The 22,236-nt window shown below is 42.9% G+C and overlaps 1 protein-coding gene across 1 annotated transcript; it reads right to left on the reverse strand.

Moving 5' to 3' along the window:
* Nucleotides 1-2,030: 2,030 nt before the first annotated feature.
* Nucleotides 2,031-17,275, reverse strand: ATP12A (ATPase H+/K+ transporting non-gastric alpha2 subunit). The gene is made up of 23 exons (XM_042831846.1): nt 17,272-17,275; nt 16,640-16,818; nt 15,255-15,314; nt 14,528-14,731; nt 13,889-14,002; nt 13,589-13,723; nt 12,938-13,055; nt 12,052-12,320; nt 11,076-11,274; nt 10,511-10,620; nt 10,091-10,225; nt 9,619-9,811; nt 9,047-9,222; nt 8,566-8,702; nt 7,719-7,869; nt 5,804-5,972; nt 4,946-5,100; nt 4,729-4,852; nt 4,311-4,456; nt 3,924-4,057; nt 2,949-3,050; nt 2,193-2,284; nt 2,031-2,059 (listed from the first exon to the last, which is right to left on the reverse strand). Exons 1-23 carry the CDS (start codon nt 17,273-17,275, stop codon nt 2,031-2,033), a joined length of 3,135 nt encoding a protein of 1,044 aa, XP_042687780.1.
* Nucleotides 17,276-22,236: the final 4,961 nt, after the last annotated feature.

Here is a 22,236-nt window from a genome sequence, read left to right on the forward strand (position 1 = left end):
TTTTGCCTGAATGTATCTGACATCTTACATAATACTGGAAAGTCTCTCAGATTTATAAACAGCAGGTTTTGCCTTTCCTGCCATCTGTTTTGGGATGCTCGTGGTCTTGGCTGACCTCCTTCATGGGCTGCTCTGTTCAGGCATTGATGCACTAAGACAAATAAATGCTGAGTGCACCTTGTCCTCTCAGAGAAAATATTGGTGTGATGGAGTTACAAGCAGCCAAAGCATGGAGGGTATGTTTGGTGTTGTGCTGCTTGTAGCTTCTGAAGAGGGTTTTGATCTAAAGCAAGGTTTGCAATGCAGAAGAGTACTTGTTAAATGTAGAAATGACCCTACAGCTATGAGAGCAGACTGTTTCAGAATTATTTGCTGGCTTTGTAGATTTTGCTATAGACATTAAGCTGCTTTTTTTTTTCTTTCTCCTATTAATGATCTTCTAGAGGGTGGCTTTTTACCCTACTCCTCATGTGGGAAACGTGCCCTTATTCCTCCCCACTCCCTTTTGTACCAAGGAGATGTAAAGACATAAGTTGCTCGTTTTACAGATATTACTATGACAGAATTCTTTCACTTCTCTGTCAGGAGCATATGCCAATCCTAAAAACAGATATAACACACGTATCAGATTCATCTTCCAAGCTTTCCTCTAAGACCTCCTTTTGTTTGTTTTTTTTTCTCTTCCTGTTTGAATTTGAAAGTGTTGTTTTGACTGAGTACAGCAAATCTATGGGTGGTGACAAGAGGGTTCTGTTGCTCCCCGTGTCATCTCTCTTCATTTTTTTCCTGTCTTGTAAGCAGAAGAGAAAACAAATCCTTCCTGGCAGCTGGCAGATGACAAGGTGTTGAAATGAGGCTGCTTGGCACCTCACATACTTCTTGCTGGTGTGTTGCAGGGTTGCATCACCAACTGATAAGCAGCACACAAGGGCACGTATCTGGAATCCAGGCTCACCCTCATAATTCATAGTTTGCATGCTTATTTTTTGTCGCTCTTCCTTCTTCATTTGTATTTCCTCTTCTTTGAATCAGCATTTGAAAAACAGTGGCACCCACTCTGACACCCACTGTAATACCCATCTGGCTCTTATGGGGAGGAGCTCTGAGGAGGGGAGCTCACACACTGTAAAGTAGTTTCTAGCATGTTATGAAAGTGGAAATTAGGGAACAGACATGCTTTAAGCTGGCAAGTCCTCCCCGTTTTCCACTCCCTCAGTTCTGGTTTCTCATTTGTAATCCCTCTCTGCTTTTCCTGCAAAAGGCAGGTCTCCTGCTGTCCCCATTTCTTCTCTAATAAAAGTGCCCATATTGAAGACCTGGTCTCAGGCAGCCCTCTAACAGTACCTACATTATGCATATGAAGGTCCACTTTGCCGTGGAGATGATGTCCCTTAGAAAATGAGTGTTGACCATTCTACACTCACAGAATCACAAGGTGTTTAAATGGACTGGCTGTGCCTTGGCCTTCCAGATGCATTTCTCAATGCGTCCCTTTCCATTTCACTCTCTTAGTCTTTATCAGAAAATAAGGTGGAGAACTGTCTTCTGGAAAATACTTTTATTATCAAATTTTTCCTATATAGTGTTATTACTCTCAGCAAGGTAATACAGATCTACGTATGCACTTGCTTAGAATTCAGTTGCACAAACAAAACAAAAAGAAAACAAGCAAACAACCCCTCTAGTGCAAATTAATGCCTTACATTAAATTTTTCTGTTGTGTTTTTCTTTCTTTGTGTTTTCCTCTCTGAGTGCTCTCCAGGTTCATCCTTGGATGAGGGAAAGTCATTCTTTTTACAAAAATAGATGGCACTTCAATTTCAGACAAGCATCGTCTTTACAGTACAGCAGGAGGTTACTTGCCAGCCTCTTAAGTCCTTAATTCTTCATGAAATTCATGAAATTTCTTCATGGGGCGAGCCCAGTGTATACTTGGTATTGCACAGACAGGACATTGAAGCAGCAGAGGCTGTGTGAGGTGGAGGAGCAGCTCTCCATGAGGAGGAAGAAGTCCAGTGATGAGGACGGATTCAGTAATACATGTTCTTATCCCACCAGCCTGCAAGAGGAGAGGATGAAAAAAGTGACGTTTGGAGCTCTGGGGGCAAATGGTCCATTTTGAGTTGTCTGTCAGTCAGGTGAGTGAGGGGCAGTGGAGGAAAGGACAGCTAAATGCAGGAAATCCTACTTACTTCCTGGGTATCTCCTGATAAACAGCTTACGGACCTCATCATAGACCCATATCAAGACAGCAAACGGTACAGCCACAAACCAGTACTGAAACCTGGGAGTGGGAGAAGAGATTCTCATTCAGAAGCATGTGAACACCTTTCTGAGGCCTCTCTCTACACTGTCTGATTTCACTAAAAGGAAATCTGGGTTTCGTGGTGTTCGTTGCTCGTTTTTTTTTTTCCCCCTGTAACTTAAGCACTTAAATGATTAGAAATAAGATTAGGTCCCTGCAAGCTGCCCAAGTGCAAGTAGTTAACTGAATTAATTAATGAATTCCGGATACTATTTAGAAGGAAATGTTGCCTGCTGGCATTACAGTCTCTGAAGATGTCGGAAAAATGGAACATTTTTGACAGTGATATGTTTAAAATAGAAATTGCTTGCATAAAGTTAAGTAAAATGTTATATAATCTCACCAAAATGTTGGTGATGCTGGACAAAATGTGGGGGTTTGTTCTACACGAGAAGGTTTCTGCATTCTCTACAGTAAATTCAGTAGAAAAAAAAGTAATGTATTCTTTATAGAAGCTGTGAAAATAATTTCCTTTTTGGTCAAGAAATTGCCCATCCTGTTCTTCGAAATGAATATTCATAAATATTTATCCTAAAACTGTCCTGCTGGACATCTTTCTCCCATTTGTGGGTTCAGGCAGAACGGTAAGTCCCTGTCTGTTAGTACGTGAAGGAAAGGGAAGCGTGCCAGCATCAGAGCTCACCTCAGAGGTGTGAAGTTCAGGGCTGTAACGTGTCCAAGACCATAGGTGAGAATCAGAGCAATTCCTATCTGGGAAAATATACCCACCCAGATGACTTTGTTCCTATAAGAAAATCACAGAGAAGTAGTTAAAGCTGATTCCACAGCACACTGCAAAGGCTGTGCCTTCCTGAGGCTCTGATCACTGGCTTGGACGGCCTGCGTGAGATAGATGGGGATAAATGGGGATCAGTGTGGTGTGAGGGAGCTGGTGGGCTCTGTAGCATCGCCATGCATCTCATATTCCTATGTCTTTCCTGCTCCCATTCCTGACCTACGTAGAGCAGAGCTAGCTTTAGGCAGGCCGGCCTGCTGCCTGCGTTACTCATGTCTCCTACTTGCAGTGTGAATGTGCTCATTGTGACTCAAATGCAAATGGAAGAAGGAAAAATACATAGGTGTAGGCTCTGTATTTGCAGATAGAGAAAGAAAACCTGTTTGCTTTCCTATCAGAAATACTCTGTCTAAATGCCAGCTTTCTCGTGCAGCCTCCATCCTGCTAGATGTTTTTCATTCCCTGGCTTTCATGGGATTTACAGGCGCAGAGGCCTTTGCAAAGGGCAGCCAGCACTGTTGGACCAGCTGGTGTCTCCTTACCTGGCAGGCTGAAGTTAGCTTGAAGTTCAAGTGACCTAAGTACTGATAATTAGATAAGAATTAAGAAAATAATCTGGGGAGGAAACTTCTTCATTGTAAACATTTTAACGAACGGAGTTTTTAGGCTGGTGTGTTTTCAGATTAAACAGAAGAAAGCCTTTACTTAAGGAAAACTCCTATCATGAGATAGAAGGTGGCGAAGTGTGAGAAAATGTTTATGGCTTGAATCCACATTTAGTCTTTGTTCAGTGACTGAATGTGAGGGGGCAAATCACTGAGCTAATTAGCGCTGGGCTAATAAATCCTTCCACCTGTCAGGTAAAGGACCAGCAAAACCTACCGGAAAAGACCCTGCTGGAAAATGGAATTTCTTCTTGTTTTCCTGATAATCAAATCTGCAACTTGCTGAATGGTGATGCTGACAAAAAAGGCAGTGTAGCCAGTCCACTGCAGGTACGTCCTCTGGTATTTAGTCTGCAAAGCAAAGGGAAAACAAACAGTTGTGTTATATCCAACACTCCTGTCTCGTGGAAGCAACTGTAAACCTTGGCAGGAAGATTTCCATTACAAAGGGATAAACTCAGTTATTTCAGATTAAGGTGTGCAGTGGTCGGATTTGGGCCAGTGTTTACATTTAAGCCTCCCTTTTGTTTTCTTAATCTTGTATTTCAGAGGAGGGCATTGAATTTTAAAGAGACAGAGTGAAGATGTTCTGGTGCATCTTTACCCATTCCTGTCCATAAGAATCCTCAAAGTCATTAATAGCATTGTTTTCCCAGTCGACTCGAACGCCAAGCAGTGTGGAAGGGAGGAAGCCTTGTTCTGCATATACTGTAAAATATGTCACGAAGGCTCCCACTGACTGCATGATACCTGTAAAATCAGAGAGGGAGAATCAGTTACATCAGAGAATCATAGTATGGCTTGGGTTGGAAGGGACCTCAAGGATCATCAAGCTCCAATCCCCTTGCTGCAGGCAGGGCCACCAACCTCCGTATCTCATACTAGACCAGAGAAATAGGGAAGAAGCAAAACATAGGAGTACTGGTTTAATTTCATGTTCCCCTTTTCTAAAAAGTGAAAGAACTTGTTTTTATCTCATTCTACTGATGCAAGGTGGTGTTATGGAGAATAGGCCAACCTACCAATCTGCAGATAGGAGTATACAGCCAGCTGCTCGTTCACCAGCCTGTCTTTCTTCTTGTTTCGAGGTCTCCTGTTCATAATATCGCTTTCAGCTTTTTCATAGGCTAATGCAACAGAAGGGATCTGTAACAGAAACAAACCATCAGGGTGCCTGTACACCCAGCTTCTGTCACTTGTGAGGATATTTCTCTATTCAGCTCTGAGGCAGTAGCTTACAATGTCTGTTCCCAGGTCAATGAATAGGATGGTGATGGTGCCGATGGGCATTGGAATGCTGGCAATAATGTAGATAAGAAAGGGACAGAGCTCAGCAATGTTCTTAGTCAGCGTGTAGGCAATTGTTTTCTTTAGGTTGTCAAAGATCAGGCGGCCTGGAGGAAAAGGAAACACTTCTATAACAGCTGATTGCCAACAGTTTTCAGAAACAACCTAAAACCTTACTTCTTTAACTAACTTAAGTGAGAGCAGTAATGGCTTATGTGTGTTCTCCTCACGTACATTTTAAAGTGCTTTTTTTCCCCCAAAACATTAACCTGCCTTCCCTTTGACCCTCCTGAAAATTCTAATTAAATTAAAAAGTCTCTTTCACTGAGAAAGATGGAGGAAAACTCCCGTTCCTCAGCACGCTGTGGTCTTAATGCAAACCATGAGCACTTTGCAGCTGGAGAAGCAGAGTGTGTTTGGATGTAGCACACTGAGGACTCTGTGTGAGCAAGCATTAAGGTTAAAATGTAAAGAAAACAGCTTGTCTCTTTATGATGATAAAGACTGCATAGGAGCAAGATGAGAAATGCTTTTGTTTGGAGTTTGAACAAGCAGAGATAGCAAACCAGTGCCCTGCTTAGCAAGTATGTGCAAGAGAGGAATGATTTCCTTATTGTCTTTGTAGTGTCTTTGGATGGAAGCAGTTCCCATTTTTTTTTCCAAATACCAAAAACCAAATCCAGGATGACAATAAGGGAGATATGAGATGAGCGGGGTGCAGGAGGGCAGGATCAGGAGGACTGACCAGCCAGTGCTGTGTGGCTGTCAGCTGCTTTCAGCTAAGAAAAGAGGTAGCAACATTATTTTTACCTTCTTCCACTCCTGTGACTATAGAAGCAAAGTTATCGTCCAGCAGTACCATATCAGCTGCGTTTTTAGCTGCATCAGAGCCAGCAATGCCCATAGCAATTCCAATATCTGCTTTTTTAAGAGCAGGGGAGTCATTGACTCCATCTCCAGTCACGGCAACGACTGCACCCTGCAACACACAGAAGGATCATAACGTGGGGTTGTAGAGGATGCGGTGCCTTCTTCCCCTGAGGACATTCAGCTCTCAGCACCCTTCCAGTCTTTAAGACTCTAGAATTAATATGGTAGGCTCAGACTGTGTGCAGCAGATGGCTAAATTAGGTGTCTGTGTGTTGTCTTGGTTGCCTCCATAGTCAGAAGAGATAAATGGGAAATTGAAGGACCCTACATGATCCGTCCTTTACTTTTGTGCAGTGCTTACAGACTCACATGGTTTTAATCTTAATTGTAAGTCGTGTCACTGATCACTAGAGACCCTTTGCATGCTGTCCCAACAGCTCTGACCATTGATATGCCATGTTAGGAATCCAAAAGATGGAAAACTGATTATTCAGTTCAGCTTCTTTGTTATCTTCCAATGAAACCATCTACTGCAGAAAAGGGTCCTGTCCTGCTTGTTGCAAAAGCTCACAGCTGGGTAGCAACACAGTGTTCTGAGTGGGAAAAAGCCTGACAAACTGATTAAAGCAAATACCGAACGTCCTGTCCCTTTGGGGATTTAGCACAGTGTCACTACTGATAAATACTGCCATGGGCAGAAGAGCTTAGAGGCTCTCAGTGCTAAAGGCAGCGTGTAGACTGAATGGCTCAAGAGGGGGAAGGGAAGGGCGTTCCTCTGCATCCTTCTCCATCCACTGGGTGTGGGTGTCCAAGCAGTACAGAACACATTTACCCTCTGTCTGCCAACGGGCATTAAAAAAACTTTAAATTAAAAATGAGATTTAACGGGAAGATTTTTATCCTTTTTTTTTTTCTCTCTCTCTTCTCTGACAGCAATTCAGGCTTACACTTGAAGAGCTGTTAATGCTGATTGGAAAGCTTAGTGCTGGCATAATTACAAAAATGAAATAATGGCTTGTGCTGGATCTCCATCCCCGTGAAGATCAGGCCTGGTGGTAGCGTTGTTTTTGATTTGCAGCATCTATTTGGAAGATGCATCAGAGGGGAGAACCATTGAATGACAATTTGCATCTTGTTCGGAACATATATATTCTTCGCTATATATGTAATTTCTTTCCTTGTGCCTCCTGTGCTGGCTGCACTCCATGCTCCCTTACATAATGCTGCCTGTGAGTGGGACAGTCCCTCTTTAAATCCTGCCTCAGATTCATGCTTACTGAGGGTTCTTGTGCAGTCTTTGAAAGTTATATAGATAAGGCTTGGTCACAGATAAATCATGCTATGACATTTTGTGGGATTCATATCTATCTTCTTGTCTAAACATTCCTGTGGGAGGGAAGTACGTGGGTCTAAATGGCCACAAGAGATAAGACGAGAAGATGTGGTAATATGTAGCTTTGATCTGGGTTTAAAGAATTCCTGGGGGAAGGCTTCTTCCCAAAGAGTGTTCGTGCAGGTCTCTACCCAGGACGCTTGCTGTGCATCCCAGCAGCAGCTCCTCTGAATTACAACAAGCCTGTCAGACCCCTCAGCACGGCTCTGAGGCATTCATGCTTTGGATAAGCTCATTTTGTCAGTAGGAGTTCAGAGTCTGTAGCAGGAATTCAAAGAACTTGGGTTCTGTCCAGAGAAGACAGTGCTTGTGGCAGTCTGTGGGATGCTGCTCTCGCACGGTGAGAGCGGTGTGAACAGAGCTGAGAGTGCACTGGAAATTGCCTTCCACTGTCACCTGGGGGGTGATACCTGTGGAAATACACCAGAGCAGTGTCTGTGCAGAAGCTTGTACACCTCTTACCTGTCTTTGGCAGCCTTCCACTATGATCAGTTTCTGTTGGGGTGATGTCCGTGCAAAAACGATCTCCGAATGGTTGCACAAAATTTCATCCAGCTCCTGCAAGCTCATGTCCTTCAGCTCCATCCCATTCACTACTGCTGCTGTAGCCTCCCTGTGAATAGCCGTGGGTATGTCTCCAAATCAAAAGGCTTAGATAGAGAACAGTGCACTCGTAGAATGAATGCAGTTTAACAGTGAGGAAAGGCAGCAAATTGAGTTAATTTCAGAAGCGTTAGTTGTTAATCAGCAGGTGTTGAATGAAAGCCACTGCAGAAATCCAGACTGAATTAGTTACCTAGAGACAGAGGGAAGTAATCAGAGCTTCCTCCAGAGTAGACTTAGCAACAGAAAATGCATTTTAAAGAGTACTCTGAGGGTTGGGGGGGTGAGAGTGGGAGAGGAAGACTCTAAAAATCTTTAATGCTTTTCTTCTGTTTTTTTGTTTTAAGGGAGGGGGTATTTGTTGTTTTTGTTTGTTTTTTTTTTACAGTGGTGAAAGAGGAACTTGGAGTGGTGGTCAGGTCATCCTCCAGCACCACACAAGGTACTGAATTGTGGTTTTCAGTGTGCGTGTTCAGTCAGTTGTGCAGTGACAACAAAGATCTGCAACGTGTTATTCACCAGTGTTTTCCAATGGTGAGTGCAGGTGGGAGCCCTGGCCTAGGCACAGAATTATTCAGGTAGAGAGGAACGTTAGGTGGGCTTGGTGGCTGTGATGTAGAGTTTGGCTAAAAGCACTGTAAAAGAAGAAGGCATAGCTTTCAGAAAATGAAGGCAGAAGGTATCCCAGATGCTCTGCTGCTCTTACTGTCTATTGACTTGCTCAACAGGAATGTTGAGGCGCTTCGCAATGTCTTCCACCGTTTCACTGGTGGCTGAAATGATGCCCACACTTTTGGCAATGGCCTTAGCAGTGATTGGGTGATCACCAGTGACCATGATAACCTGAGGAAGGGACAAGTGCTAGGAGTGAGTGACAAACGTACATGCTGTGGATGCAGAGAGATTAAGTGAAATGTCTATTGTTCTAGACCAGGAAACAGTTTAGAATCTGAACTTGGAAAGCTATGCTATTTACTTAACAAAGACAGGTAGTGGCAATTAATTAGCTCTGTATTGATTTCAGTTCTCTACCTCTTGTTATTGGCACCATTTTATCAGAGCTGCGAAAAAAGCTTTGTCATGAGCAGTAAGGTTGGAGCAACGCAGAATAAAGAAATCTTTTTCTATGGGAATTCATGTTACATATACTGAGGTTACAGTCTGTAAGAATATTGTGAGATCCCTACCTTGATCCCGGCACTGCGGCACTTTGAGACAGCGTCTGGCACTGTGGAACGAGGTGGGTCAATCATAGATAGGAGCCCAACAAAGCATAGATTGGATGTGGGGAAATTCATGGAATCTGTGTCAAATGTGTAGGTGTCTGGAAACTCATTTTCAGGCAGGTACAGGTGACAGAAACCTAGAAGGAGATGTAGGTTGACAGAATATACAGGAAATAATGAAAGAAAGAGGAGAGCTTGCTAAAGCTTAGCATCAGATTTTCTCTTGCCTATAAAATTCTGGTGCATTTAACCATTTGCTTTCTTTAGAGGATTATTTAACCTGCCGTTGTAACTTTGTTTTGGCTGCATGGTGTTTCAGATTGACATCAGTATATAGCAGTAAGAGCATCCCTGCCACAGGGAGCTGGCAGCATGGCAGTGAGATTTAGCAGTCTGCACAGAAGTCAGCACACTTCGTTTTTTACCCTTCACTGCAGGGGAAATGAAGTCCAGACACACTGTGCTCATACCAGGATTTAAACTCCCCATTTCGCACTGCATTTCTCTTTACAGTCCCTCTATTTAGGACTCACCAAGCACTCTTTCTCCCAGGCCTCCCAGCTCCATGTATGCTGTTTGGAAAGCTTCTGCCTTTTCACTGTCCAGTGGTTCTTCTTTCCCATTGATCATGATAGTGCTGCATCTCTCTAGGATCCTCTCTGGGGCACCTTTCATCACCAGCAGAAAGCGTTTGTCGTTGGGATCGTCAGTCTCGTGAATGGAGAGCTGTGTGCCACAATACAAAGTCATTTGAAGAAGCATATACAACCCTTATTTGTTTCCATTTTTGGTTACTTTGCACAGAAATAGTAATTATTCTCCTTTTCCACGTATCATTCTTTCCATCAAATGGAATGAACTGCAATTATTTGGAGATTAAATCTTCCCTGTCGTTGAATTCACTCATTAAAACTTCCAGGTCACCAACTGTTGGCATTCAGTATGCTGATAGAAACACTGAAAGCTGGAAACAGTTTGGCCTGTTTCCAAAAAACTGAAACACACCTGGAATTTGTTGGTAGAGTTGAAGGGAATTTCAGCCACTTTCTTGTTCCGTGCTCGAATATTCATGACGTCACCCAGAACAACTTCTGCAAATTTCAGCAGAGCTGTTTCGGAGGCATCACCCACCACAACTCTCTGTATGGGTGAGAGAAGGGACAGTTGATAGCACCTCTTGCAAGACATCTTACGTGCTTCTATAAGATGTTGGGTGCTTGAGCAGCAGTGATAAAGCAGTAGTTGTCCCCAAAAAAGCCTTGTGCTAAAAATGTGCCTTAGATTTTTTAATGAGTTTATAGCCAACAGTTAGAGTTGAGTTAGAAGGCTGGAATGTTAAATGTAAGAGAAGACTGAAGCTAAATAGAACAGCTTGTATGTATTGCTCTTCCAAAGGAAGAGAAAGAAGTTGATGTGAAGCAGTACCTTCATTATTGGGAGATTCTCCTGTCCTGGTCTGAATTCTGCTCGGTTGCATAGAGTTACAATTTTTGATAGTGCTGTCCATGATGGAGAGCTTTGGTCAAAAGGCTGGGCTGAAAAGAAGCAAAAGGAGTACAGCATCCATTAGCATAGCATGTGGTGGAAGTAAAAGCTCAAGTTTGGAACAACACGATTGAATTGTTCCTTTGATAGGTTTTGTTACAGAAAAACACTTCAACAGGAACCTTATGGCAGTCAGCTAGCAGTTCTGGCCAAGTTACTTAGATAAAGTTTGTGTGTTTATTTGCCTCCTAAATTCACTGTCAGTGAGTGCACTTGGAATTAGAACCTCCTCCAGGCTTATTTTCTGGTGATGGGAATTATTCTGTTCTCATCTCTGTGTGGCAAAGAAGGGATTTTCCTATTGCGCGCTGCACTTCTGTGTGGCAGGGAGGTATATGTTTCATCTCTGAAAAGATATCCTCATTGACATCAGTTGGACAGACTGTAAGTGGGAAACATCCCACATAGCCACCCTTTTCTAGATCCCCCCCGCTGCCATATTTACTTGTTTGATCTTCACTGGTATCAGCTGAGTAGATTTGATTATCAAACCAGAGGTGGGCAACAGTCATCCTGTTCTGCGTGAGGGTCCCTGTCTTGTCAGAGCAGATGATGGAAGTAGAGCCAAGCGTTTCCACAGCTTCCAAGTTCTTCACCAAGCAGTTCTTCTTTGCCATCCGTTTGGCTGTCAGAGACAGGCTCACCTGGCAGAGGTAAAGCAAGAAGTTCAGCTTGCTGCCAATGAGATACCATTAAAGAATGATGTAAGCAGCCTGCAGACTGCTATTTTTAACGTTGTTGCTTTTCTGAAAGAGAGCATTTTTTTAAAAGTCATCTTTTGGTGGCTGCAATTTTGCATTGCAACAGCATTATTTAGCTCAGATGTGCAGCTGAAACTAAGAAAAAGTGCAGGTGTTAATGAGAGCAACCTGATTGCCTGCTGATAGTGGTGAGTGCTGTATCAGTTAAGAGGCTGTCTAAGATGGAAGAAGCTGCAATGTTGGGGGAATTCCCAATCTAATGAATCCTGAAGTAAAGCTCTTCGTACTGCAGTTCATTGTTAGTGTGCTTTAGGGCTAACAATGCTTAACAGTTCTGCTGCTTCTCAGCTGGGGATTGTGAAGACCATTTTTATGTATTAGTAAATGGAATTTTCATGCAACTTTTAGGGTACAATGTCTTCTGTTCCAAATAGGAACAGGTTGTGGAGAAATGACTCACATCATCATACTTGTTAGCAATTGAGGCAGAACAGTATTTCAAAACCATTGTTCAGAGCTGAATTCTTGTGCTGAAGCTCAGATTAATAGCTCAGTTACGCCAGAATTCCTAAATGTTTGTCCTATCAGTTTCATGGAAAAAGAATCACCCCACCTCATCTCAAGTGAGGTAATCTGTTCTTTAGTGTTATGCTGTATTGAAGTTAAGGGAGATGAGTTGTGGTAGTGACTGAAGCACGATGAGTGGCAACTCAGACTCACTGTCACTGTGGCTAGCAGTCCCTCTGGCACGTTTGCCACGATGATGCCAATGAGAAAAATGATGGAGTCCAGAATCTTGTACCGCATTGATACAGAAATAATGAAGAAGAGGACACCGATGGAAATGGCCACTCCTGCCACCAGGTAGACAAAGTGTTCTATCTCAATAGCAATGGGTGTTTTCTCGTTTCCTACTCCTGATGCAAGAGAAGCAATCCGCCCAATGATCGTGCGGTCCCCAGTGTTGATTACAATGCCAGTAGCAGCGCCTGTAAAGAAATAAGTCCATCAGTTTCAAGCCTGTCTTCTCTACACAGTATTGATTAACAAAGACCTCTTTCAGCCTTTACGTGGCTGAGACCTCACCCCAGAATTATTTATTTTCCTTTAGAAAGGGAAAGAAGGACAAAATCCATTTTCCTTAGCCTTTGCTAATGGTGTTGCAGTAGGAATGCAGCATTACCCAAGGCACAGTGCAGTTTCCTAGCAGATAGTCTGTTAGGTACAATGCATGCCTTTTAGTTCTGAGAACAGGAACAACACCTTCAAGTGTACAGAGCCCTTTCACAGAAGCATTCACAAGTACATAAAGGCTTCTGCAACTTGTCATTTCTAAAGGTGATGATTGAAAGACCACAATAGAACTGCAGTTAATGCTGGTTGCACCCATAACCAGTCTAGGTGTTAAAACAAAGGTCTCACTGGTTGATGTGGTGAATGACCAGCTCAGTGCTGCAGGCTTTATTTTGGTGTCCTTTGGAAACCATTTCTTATAGCAACCAAACCTTTTTGGAATTCCTTGAGGCAGAATAGTTCAAAATGAGTTAAAAATATTATTTGGCACTCTCTACAGGTGCCATTTCTGGAGGTCTTTGTTGCTACACACCTTCCACACAGGTGGTGGAGTAGAATGCAATATTCCTGGTCTCCAAGGGGTTCTCATGGGTGAAGTCACAGGAGCGGGACTGTGGCTCTGATTCCCCAGTGAGTGAAGAATTGTCCACCTTTAATGAAATGGAGATATGCCCATGTTAAAATCAGTAACTTGCAGTTACATACAGCCCAGAAGGAAGGCTGCAGCACATTTAATAACAGGTGACAGGGCCATCGTGTCTCAGTACTGTTCTATGAGATGATTGCCACTGTCACTGTAGGAACGTATTTCAGCAGGAAATTGGTTCGGCCCATGCTGTATGTTTGTTGGTGGGGTTTTCAGTGGCAGCCTGAAAGGAAAGGCAAAGACCTCACTGCAGGTCTCTGGAGGCACATAATGCAGTGTTGCTACATCTGCTGCTGCCCTGGTAAGGAGTATTGCTAGAACATACTATGGCTACAATGGCTTGTTCTGGTGTTCAGGAAGGGGGTTAGTATGTTAGTATGGCATGAGCTGGGCATCCCAGCAGAGCTTGTGCATTCTGTGACTTACATGTGGTCAAATTTTAAAGCTCTAATAACTCATATTAGGTGTGCAGAAGTAGTTCATGTCATGAATACCTCTAAAGCACTCTTACACTGTGCTCTACAAAGCATTGCTTACCTTGCACCCCTGAGTAGTGATCAGACGAATGTCTGCTGGGATCCTATCTCCTCCCTTTATCTCCACAATGTCTCCCACTACCAGCTGGTCTGCTGACATTTCCTTCTTTTCTGCATCTCTTATGACGAGAGCTTGCTGAAGGACAGAAGTATGACTGACATGAGCGTGGTGCTACCTCTAAACACCCAACCGAGGTAGATTCAAGTTATGCTTATTGCTTATATGTAAGGTGCTTGTATATAAAGTTCCACTTCAGTCATTTTGAGGTGTTATCAGGAAAGAAATGCTTGTTATTCTTACCTGTGGAATCATTTTACTGAAGCTAGCCATGATGTTTGTGCTTTTTGCTTCCTGATAGTAAGCGAAGATACCAGTGAGGATGACGACCACTGCAAGGACTACACCAAGGTAGAGCTAATCAGTGAAAGAAATAATCCAGTTAGTTGAAAGTATATGCTAAGTAGTTCCTCTGATGGAGTAAATCATATTGTTCTGTATGGTTTCAAGAGACTTGAAGTGAAGTATTGAGGCAGACTAAAAGACAAATTAAGAAAAGAGCTTTCAAGTTTTGCCTTGCTACCGATCAAGTAAAGCTGGGGTATAAAAAAAGTTATAATGGTAAACATCCTGTGTCTCTAAAAATCTTCTCTAAATCAAACCTGGCATGAACCTGAATCAGTTATATTCCTAGCAGAGAATCAAAGTCAAAGATTCCAGCATACTCAAGTATTGTGATTACAGGCAGTAGTTATAAAACCTTTGGACAGGCACTCTTAGAAGTGGTATGTCAGGTATTTAGCAGAAATGTTCAGTCGTAAAGGGAGAGTCCTGAAGAACAAAAGACCTCCTGGTTGTTACTGAGTAACTATGAAGTAGTATTCAAGTTACTTAGATTGTCAAAGGGTCACATACTCACTTTGTACTTATTCAAACACTTACGTTGTCAAAGGCTGATTCAGCTCCCTGAGCCAACTGAATGCCAAATGAAATCCAGGAGAAGACAGCTCCTATCCATAAGAGGATGGAAAAACCTCCCACCATCTGCTTGAGGAACTTAACAATTTCAGGAGTGGCTTTGGGAGGAGTGAGTGAGTTGGGACCATCACGAGCCAGAATCTCTGCTGCTCTTGAGCTGGAGAGACCCTGCAAAAGTAAATGCCACGTTTATCATGGGGTCACAGAAAACAGCTTTTCAGCTCAGCTCAGGAAAAAGAAGTGTATGCTGCTTGTTTCTTAAACGTTGTTAGTGTTACGGATTGGTAACCTGCACCTTTGATTTCCAAAGGTAGTGATTTCAGGATAGTGACACTGCTAGGGAAAAATGACCTGTGGCGAACTTTGAATACCTTCAGAAAAGCTGTGGTCCTGATGAGAACGTGGTGGTCCAGTTTTGCATGGGGATTTTGATTATAAAACTGAAGAATCCTTCAGACTATGGAGAAACTCCAGCTTAAAACCAGGACAGTGCCGTGCACTGAGATGCTGTTTGTTTGAGGGTTTATTGGGAGCTGGTGCTCCATGATTATGCATGCACGCATCCATGAGTGCAGCTTTGTCAGTTTGCCAATTTGAATGCTTTCCCACTGCCTCTAAGCAGCTTTGGATTAGCCAGAGGTAAAGGAAGGCATCTGAATCAGGAAGTTTTAATGATGCCCTATGGACTTACTTTGTCGATGCTCGTACCGTACTTTTCTTCCAGTTGTGAAGTGCTGAGTTTGTGGTCATCCTGGATTCCAAAAGAAAGAAAATGACAGTAAGCAGACCAGCAGACTTGTAAATTTTGTATCAGGATCTGGAGGTGGTTCAGAGTGCCTGGATCTGGAGCTATGGATCCAGTTGCTAGCGTGACATCCCACTTCCACAAACAAACAGTATAGTTTATCAGAAAAAGCACAAGTCTCCTCTTACATATTCACACCTCTGGCATTTGCTCCTATTTTACTACTTGCAAAGCATTTACAACACTTTTCTGCTGGACGGAAATGGGTTTCACCATAAATGTCAGTGTTACGTGGAGTCGAGAAGCTTAACTGATAAAGTGACGAGGGAGTGAAATGATTTGCTGTGGTCTCATGGAAAGAGGCAGCAGGTTCTAAGCACAGTTAAGAAAGAGGCATGGGAGAGGGAAATCAGAAAGCTCTCCTCCTTTCCCTGCAGTGACAACGCTGTGCTATTGCTGACCCAATTACATCTTGTGGTGAACAGAGGTTTAGAAGCCAAGAATTTGTGAGTTCTCACCATTGTTTTCACAGCATGATTCATTGCTGCTGGGATGAGTCAATTAACTTGTCTGTGCTTTGATTTTTCTTTAGAAACATGAGAGTACTGTTACATCCCCGGTGGCAAAGATGAGATACATTGAGAATTATTTAGCTGGGACTGAATAGAGCTCAGAAAGATGATGGAGAAATTGATGGCTCGTTTGGGGATTTCCTTACCTTTGAAGTACTGCCTAACCCATGCATTGCCTTTGCTGTGAGCTGTTCTTAAGGCAGTTCCAAAAAGAGGTCAGAATAATTAACTTCATGTTTCAGATTGGGAAACTGAAGCATGCATGGAGGAAGTGAGTTTTCCAAACCCAGCCAGCGGGTCCCTGGCAAGCCAGAAGGAAACGCAGGTTGCTTGAGCTTATTGCTCTCTCCTTGAAGTACCTTGCAGGGAGAAAACTGTAAAGCTGAGCCGTGCTTCTAGATCTACTAGCAATCTCTGGAGCAAGATGTTTTGCTCCTCTCTTCCTTCTGCTTCCTGGCTGGCTGTGCAAATGGCAGCTGAGAGAAGGCAGCTTGATATTATATATTAATTCCATCTGGGAAAGTACAGACCTCGGTAGGGATGCACTGCTCTGTACCAATGGTGGCTTCATCAAGTCAGAATCATCCTTCCATTACAGATACTAATCCTGCACAGCTTTTTTTCAGGCGTACTACAGGGGTGTAAGGAAGCTTATTTCTCCCTGCTGGATTTTCAGCATTGGCACTCCCCTTCACCAGCATTCATTCAAACAGTGGTTGAGGCTGTCCTGCCAGCTGACGTGGAGTTAGCAATACTCACCAGGTCCAGTTCTTTCTTCAGTTCTTCATTCTTTTTTTTCTTGTTGCCTTTCAGGTCTTTGCACTTTTCTTCCTCTCCAGTCTTTGTTTTTTCCATATCTTTTAGCCCATTGATCTCAATTGAGTAAACATCAGACTTTTTCTGTGGAAGAAGGAAGGTTTTAGCTTTGTTCCATGCACCTGCACAAATCAGACTCTGACAAGTCCTTCTGTTTCTTTGCTAAGTTGGAATTGCTGCTGTTTCTTTCTCCCAGCAACTTTGAGTGCTATCCCTGTACTTATATCCCCACAGCAAGCATTGCAGCACTCACAATCAGGTCTTCAGCATCTGTCAGTTACAGTGATTCCTTTAGAGAGCACAACGCTTCCAGTGTTTTATGATCTAACACAAAGTGTGGGAATGCTGCCCAGGACCTCAGCAAAATTAACATGGAGTGGAAAAGGAGAAAGAAGAAAAAGAAATTGAGAAGTTTTTTTCTTTGGCTGCTCCTACAGCTTTTTAGGTACATGACTTCACTGTTATTTTCACTTAAAATTACCATTCACACGTTTACACCAGATGACATAAAATGGAGGCAAACAGCTTATTGGGCTGCCAGGGAGAACCAAGCCTGTTACTTCTTTCTTGTTTACCCATACTGGCCAATCTAGTAACAGGTATGTAACCCAGGGATGCTGCCAAACCTCTGACATTCTGCTTTATGGATAATGTAACTTCAGGAGGGTTGCATCCTCCTAACTTTACGTTAACACTGCGCTCTGAAGGGCAGACTTCCTGTGTTGCCCATTTGCCAGCTTCTGTAATCATAACGTTCCAGATCCTAATTATCTTGTAAATTACATGCCATTCCTTGGAAGAACTATTGGTTGACCCCATTTCAGAGGCTTCCTTAGAGATTAGCCATCGGAGTCTCATGAGAGTCATGCTGGGTCTTATCTGATGGTGTGCTTTACTGGTGGGATGGATGTGCTGGTGTGCTGCTGATAGGTACACACACGTTTTGTAGGATGTTTGTCATTTAGGTTGCCACAAAGGGAATATTTCAGGTGAGTGAAAGTGGATGTCCTGTATAAAGCCCAAATCAGACAGCTTAAGTGATGGAAACAACAAGGAAAGAATAGGTTTGGACATCCCATTGCTTACTATTATTCTGAACTCCAAACTGACCTCCTGTCCTCAGATGCCCTTTAATTAAAGGAATGTTGAAATATTAACATTTTATCTTGAGGAAGGGAAAAGCTAAGAGCTGGTGAATGGTTCAGCCAATTACAAGCCTGAAGTCTTTCTCAAGCACTTCAGTTTGTTTGACAAATATCCCAGATACAGAACCATCTCTATTACAGGACGTTCTAAATTTTGAATCACACCAAAGACACACAATCTGGTTTATCTACTGGGATTCTTCCTTTGCACTCCTACTCTTCCCTTCAACTATCCAACTCAAAGATCTGTTTGGCTTTTCAAATCTGCACAGAGACCAAGATAGAGAAAGCAACTGTCTATCATGACAACCTAGCAGGAAGAGAAAAGAAAATTAGTGAAGTTAGGAAATTCTGTTGGTTGCTGTGGATGATGTACATATAACCTCTAACCTGCAAATTTTCATAAAATCTCAGATTTTGGCATTTGCAAAAGAGTTACTGTTCATGAAAATCGTGATTACAATACTAGCCATTCCTGGAGGTGTTTTCTATCCAATCTCTTCGCATTTTAGGATTGGAAGTGCATACTTACCTAGACTGACAACCTTAGTCGTTAAGACTGGATGCCCAATAGTTTCTAGTATCAATTCCATTTTTTGCTTTGCTCATATTTCTGATACACATAGATTAAATTAGAGCTTGTTAGTAGGAAGAAACTCACACAGTAGCAGCAGTTTTGGTGAACAGTGTACTCACCTTTACCATCTTGGTGAGCTTATTCCTTTCCAGATGCAATGAAGCAGCCAAGCCAAAGGCTCCAGATGAAAAGCAAAAGCCCAACAGGAAAAAAGTGGAACTCAGAGCACTTCTGCCTGTTGCAGTGCAAAAGCTCACAGGGGTGGTAGTTCCCTCTCAGTTGACAAGCAGATGTTAGCTGGAATCCTGCTTGCGTTTTGGCATCCTTCAGGCAGGACGAGTTTGTTGTCCAGAGCCTGTGGAGAAAGAGCACTGTTTGCTGGTGCTTTATAAATCAGCATCTTGTGCTGCCACTCCACCCCTCCCCTTCCAGGTCCAGCCCATCTTCTGTTTCACCTGTAGTAGGTGGAAAAATACCACAGTAATGGGCATGTGGGTTTCAGGTCAGATAGTTTCTAATTATTCCTTTGTAGTGTTTGCTCATGACTAGGGAACAGGTGTATTATTCATCTTGCTAGAAGCAAAGAGTTTCCTTCACAGGCTTTCCAGCATTGGACTCCCCTTTGCATATCCAGCTGTTACAGCAACGTCTGCTGGAGAAAAGGAAGTCTGTGCACGTGTTGTGCTTCCTAGCAGCTGGGGTGATGCTCTGTGTGCTGCCTAGGGTCCCTGGAAGCCAGATCCCTGCCTTGTATGTACTGGGGGTTTAGCGGAGCAATGGTCCATCAAGTTTCTCAACTTGGAGTTCACTCTTTATTTGTGGATTGCATTTGTTGTGTTTTTAACTTTCATGCATAACTGAAAGAAATAACTTCCAAGTGTGTTTTCAGTAAGAGCACTTAGCCAAATACTGCATGGAAATGCTCTTGTACCAATTACAAGCTTCCATATGGGAGTCATAAAGACTTACGACACACTTGATGCCTAGTGTATCTCATCAGTCAGAAGTAACATTAACCTTTTCTACATCCCTGCAATTTTACTGAATTAAAACGAAGTTATACATGTGGAAATATTCTCTGTGCTTTAACATTACTTTGGGGAAGAGTGTCTTTCATCTGCCTGGCAGAACTGGTCTCACAGCACAGCGTAAGGTTGCAGCAGTTGGTGTTCTGCACTGCGTGATTCATGGGCTTAAAACCGCATCGTCTGAGATGCTGCGAGGTACCACAGTCCTTAACAGGTGACTGAAATTGTGGTAAGTGATATGATGTGTTAGAAGTAAGTAACAGTGACCATTTCAAGCCAGATGAATAAGCAGTTGGTAGGGAAGACAAGCAAGAAGCATCCCTTACTGCTTAAACAGCATAAACAAATCCACGTTCAAATTATGGATGGGCTCCAATAAGTAGTGTTGTACTTATCCTCCTTAAATGATTATCGTATTTATAAGTAAAGCTGTTTCTACTTTTCAGTTTATGTCTATTGGCCTTTTCCCATGGCATTCTCAATCTTAAGACGTTATGCAAGATACAGAAGTACACCTGGAAAGGTTTCACATTCAGTTTCTTCTGTTTATTTTATTGAGAATTGGATTGTATCCTGGAGCTTGAATAGAAACCTTTTCATACATGTACAAGTATTTGAGATTTCATAATATGTGCCATATACAAGAACACACACCAATTGCAGCCAGTGGTGCCCATTACCAAGGCACTGGAGCCACGAGGATCAAGAAGTGTGGTGAGCAGATTTGGCACCAAACTCACTGCTGATACTGGAAATGAGGGGCTTTCAAAAGCAAACACATACTTGGAAATAGAGAAGTGCCATCCAGACATGTCGTTGTGTTGTCCATCAGATTTATTAGCAAAGTCTGCAGGCTGGAGAACGTGGAAACAGGGTGGCATACTTGACTTCTTCACTGGCAATTTTTAACTGGGAACTTGGATTCACAATCCATCACTGAGGAATAACTGGTGGGTGGAACACAGGAACGTATATAGTATCCTGCTGTTAATTGACGTGTGGAAATAAGTAATAATTCATGATTTAGGATGTCATCTGGGTCATTTTGGCAGGTTTTGCATTTCTCTTCTCAAAGTCACGATGACTTTTGCCTGAGGACAAATGTTAGAAATGCAGTTAGAGAAGTGTTTGGCAACAAAGCAGGCTGTATGCTTTGGTCTAGCTGCAGCATTTACGCTGAACTATCTCTTACTAAAGGAAGTTCTTGTAGAAAATTAATTAAACTGGGAAAGCCCTATGACAGTGCCGTAGGGTAACAGCATACAAGGGGTTGACCAGGGATTGCCTTGCTAACAAATGGTCTGTTATGATTTGCCAAGCTAAAAATAAGAAACTGCTGGTTAAAAAGCTCAGTGGCAGGGGTTGTTATTAACTTTTGGAATGGTTGGTTCCCTTGTAAATTATGAAGTGCCAATGAGAAGTGCTATAAAAGGCAAATCCCACGTTATGAACCAACGTTGGGCAGTGTAATATCCTTCTGTTGGGAGCACTGGTCTTGTTTTTTATTGTTTAGCCCTGCTGCAGAAGTAAATCAGAAATAAAGCCCAGGTGAGAAACCAGGCTGCAGTTCTGGACGAGTGCGTATAGACCATAGAATTCTGGCAGTGAAGTGTTTTTCCCTTGGTTTGGCAAGATGTGACATGCATCGAGTGGGATAAAGCCTGTGTCTGTGCCAGAGAGCTGTAATCATCACGTGAGTTCCCAGCGTGTCTCAACACTCAGAGCTGAGCCCTGGTTTGAAGGTAAAATAAATGCGTGTTGTTCTGATTGCTAAATATTGGTCTAGGAAAATAGCAAGTGTCCTTTCTGAAATATTGTCTTATTTTGATCCTGTTCTATGCTCATGTCTGCTAACAAGTGCTGCACAAGGACAAACGAGCATGTTTGGCTGTTTATCATGCTGAGATGTCTCTTGTACTGTGTGAAGGCTGCAGGCTTGCTGGTACAAGACCCAGGGTCTTGTATTTGTTCTGCTTATGCAGAGAAGGGGAAAATGGTTGTAAAAGCTTTCGGAGTAAAGAAGCAGTAGAATGGATTTGCCTGCCTTTTTCTTCCTGCAGATGTTTACCTTTGGAAATATTAGTTGTATTTACATGTCTCCTGTGCCTGTATTTGCAAAATGGGCACTGTGCAGCTTTAGAAGCAGCCAGAGATGCAGGTTTGGGTGGTGGTAGATGTGTGTTCGTTTGCTTTCCCAAGACTTGTTGCCTTTCCTCTGGGAGAGCAGCAGAGGGAGCACAGCGGCCTCTGTGCTCAGTGCTTTCCTTCTTCATGCACTGCTTTCGCAGCAGCAAAAATATGGTTTTGGGGTACAGTGTGCATGTCTTGTTGTCTTACTACGTGCCTGTCTCTGGTTGTAGGGAAATGTGTTGTGTTGCTTTTTATCTTGCATTGTAAAGGTAAAACCAGTTCAGGCGAGTGTTTCATTGTGCTAAAGTCATCTTTCAGAGTCAGGATGGGACTACAGAGGGGTTAGGCATTGCTGGCAGGTACGTGGATGTGCTGTGGGGTTAGGTTGTGCAGCCAGCTTCCTCCAGAGGCTGTTGGGCTGAGAACACCTTCTGGGTTCCTCCATGAGCAAAGGCAGAAAGCTGGGAGGATTCCCCTCTTCCTTAGAGGGGAGAGGAAGAGCCCTGAGCAGAGGGAAAAGCTGTTGTTAAATCTTCTTATTCTGAAGTCAAAGATGTTAAACTGCAATTCATAGGCTGCATGTGATGAACATTATAGTTGTATTGATATTGCCTATACCGTGCTCTGTGTCTGAATGCTTCAGTGCTCAAGAAATTGTGT

Source organism: Centrocercus urophasianus, unplaced genomic scaffold, assembly GCF_019232065.1.
Source record: "Centrocercus urophasianus isolate 14NV4802_14NV808 unplaced genomic scaffold, USGS_Curo_1.0 seq_37, whole genome shotgun sequence".
In the NCBI taxonomy this organism is placed as follows: Eukaryota; Metazoa; Chordata; class Aves; order Galliformes; family Phasianidae; genus Centrocercus; species Centrocercus urophasianus.

Excerpts from the sequence above, each read along its gene's own strand:
- ATP12A (XM_042831846.1), bottom strand. Across the intron at positions 10,621-11,075 it reads TACCAGTGAAGATCAAACAA|CCCAGCCTTTTGACCAAAGC; the intron begins GTAAATATGGCA and ends GCTTCTTTTCAG. Across the intron at positions 9,223-9,618 it reads CCTGGGAGAAAGAGTGCTTG|GTTTCTGTCACCTGTACCTG; the intron begins GTGAGTCCTAAA and ends ATCTCCTTCTAG.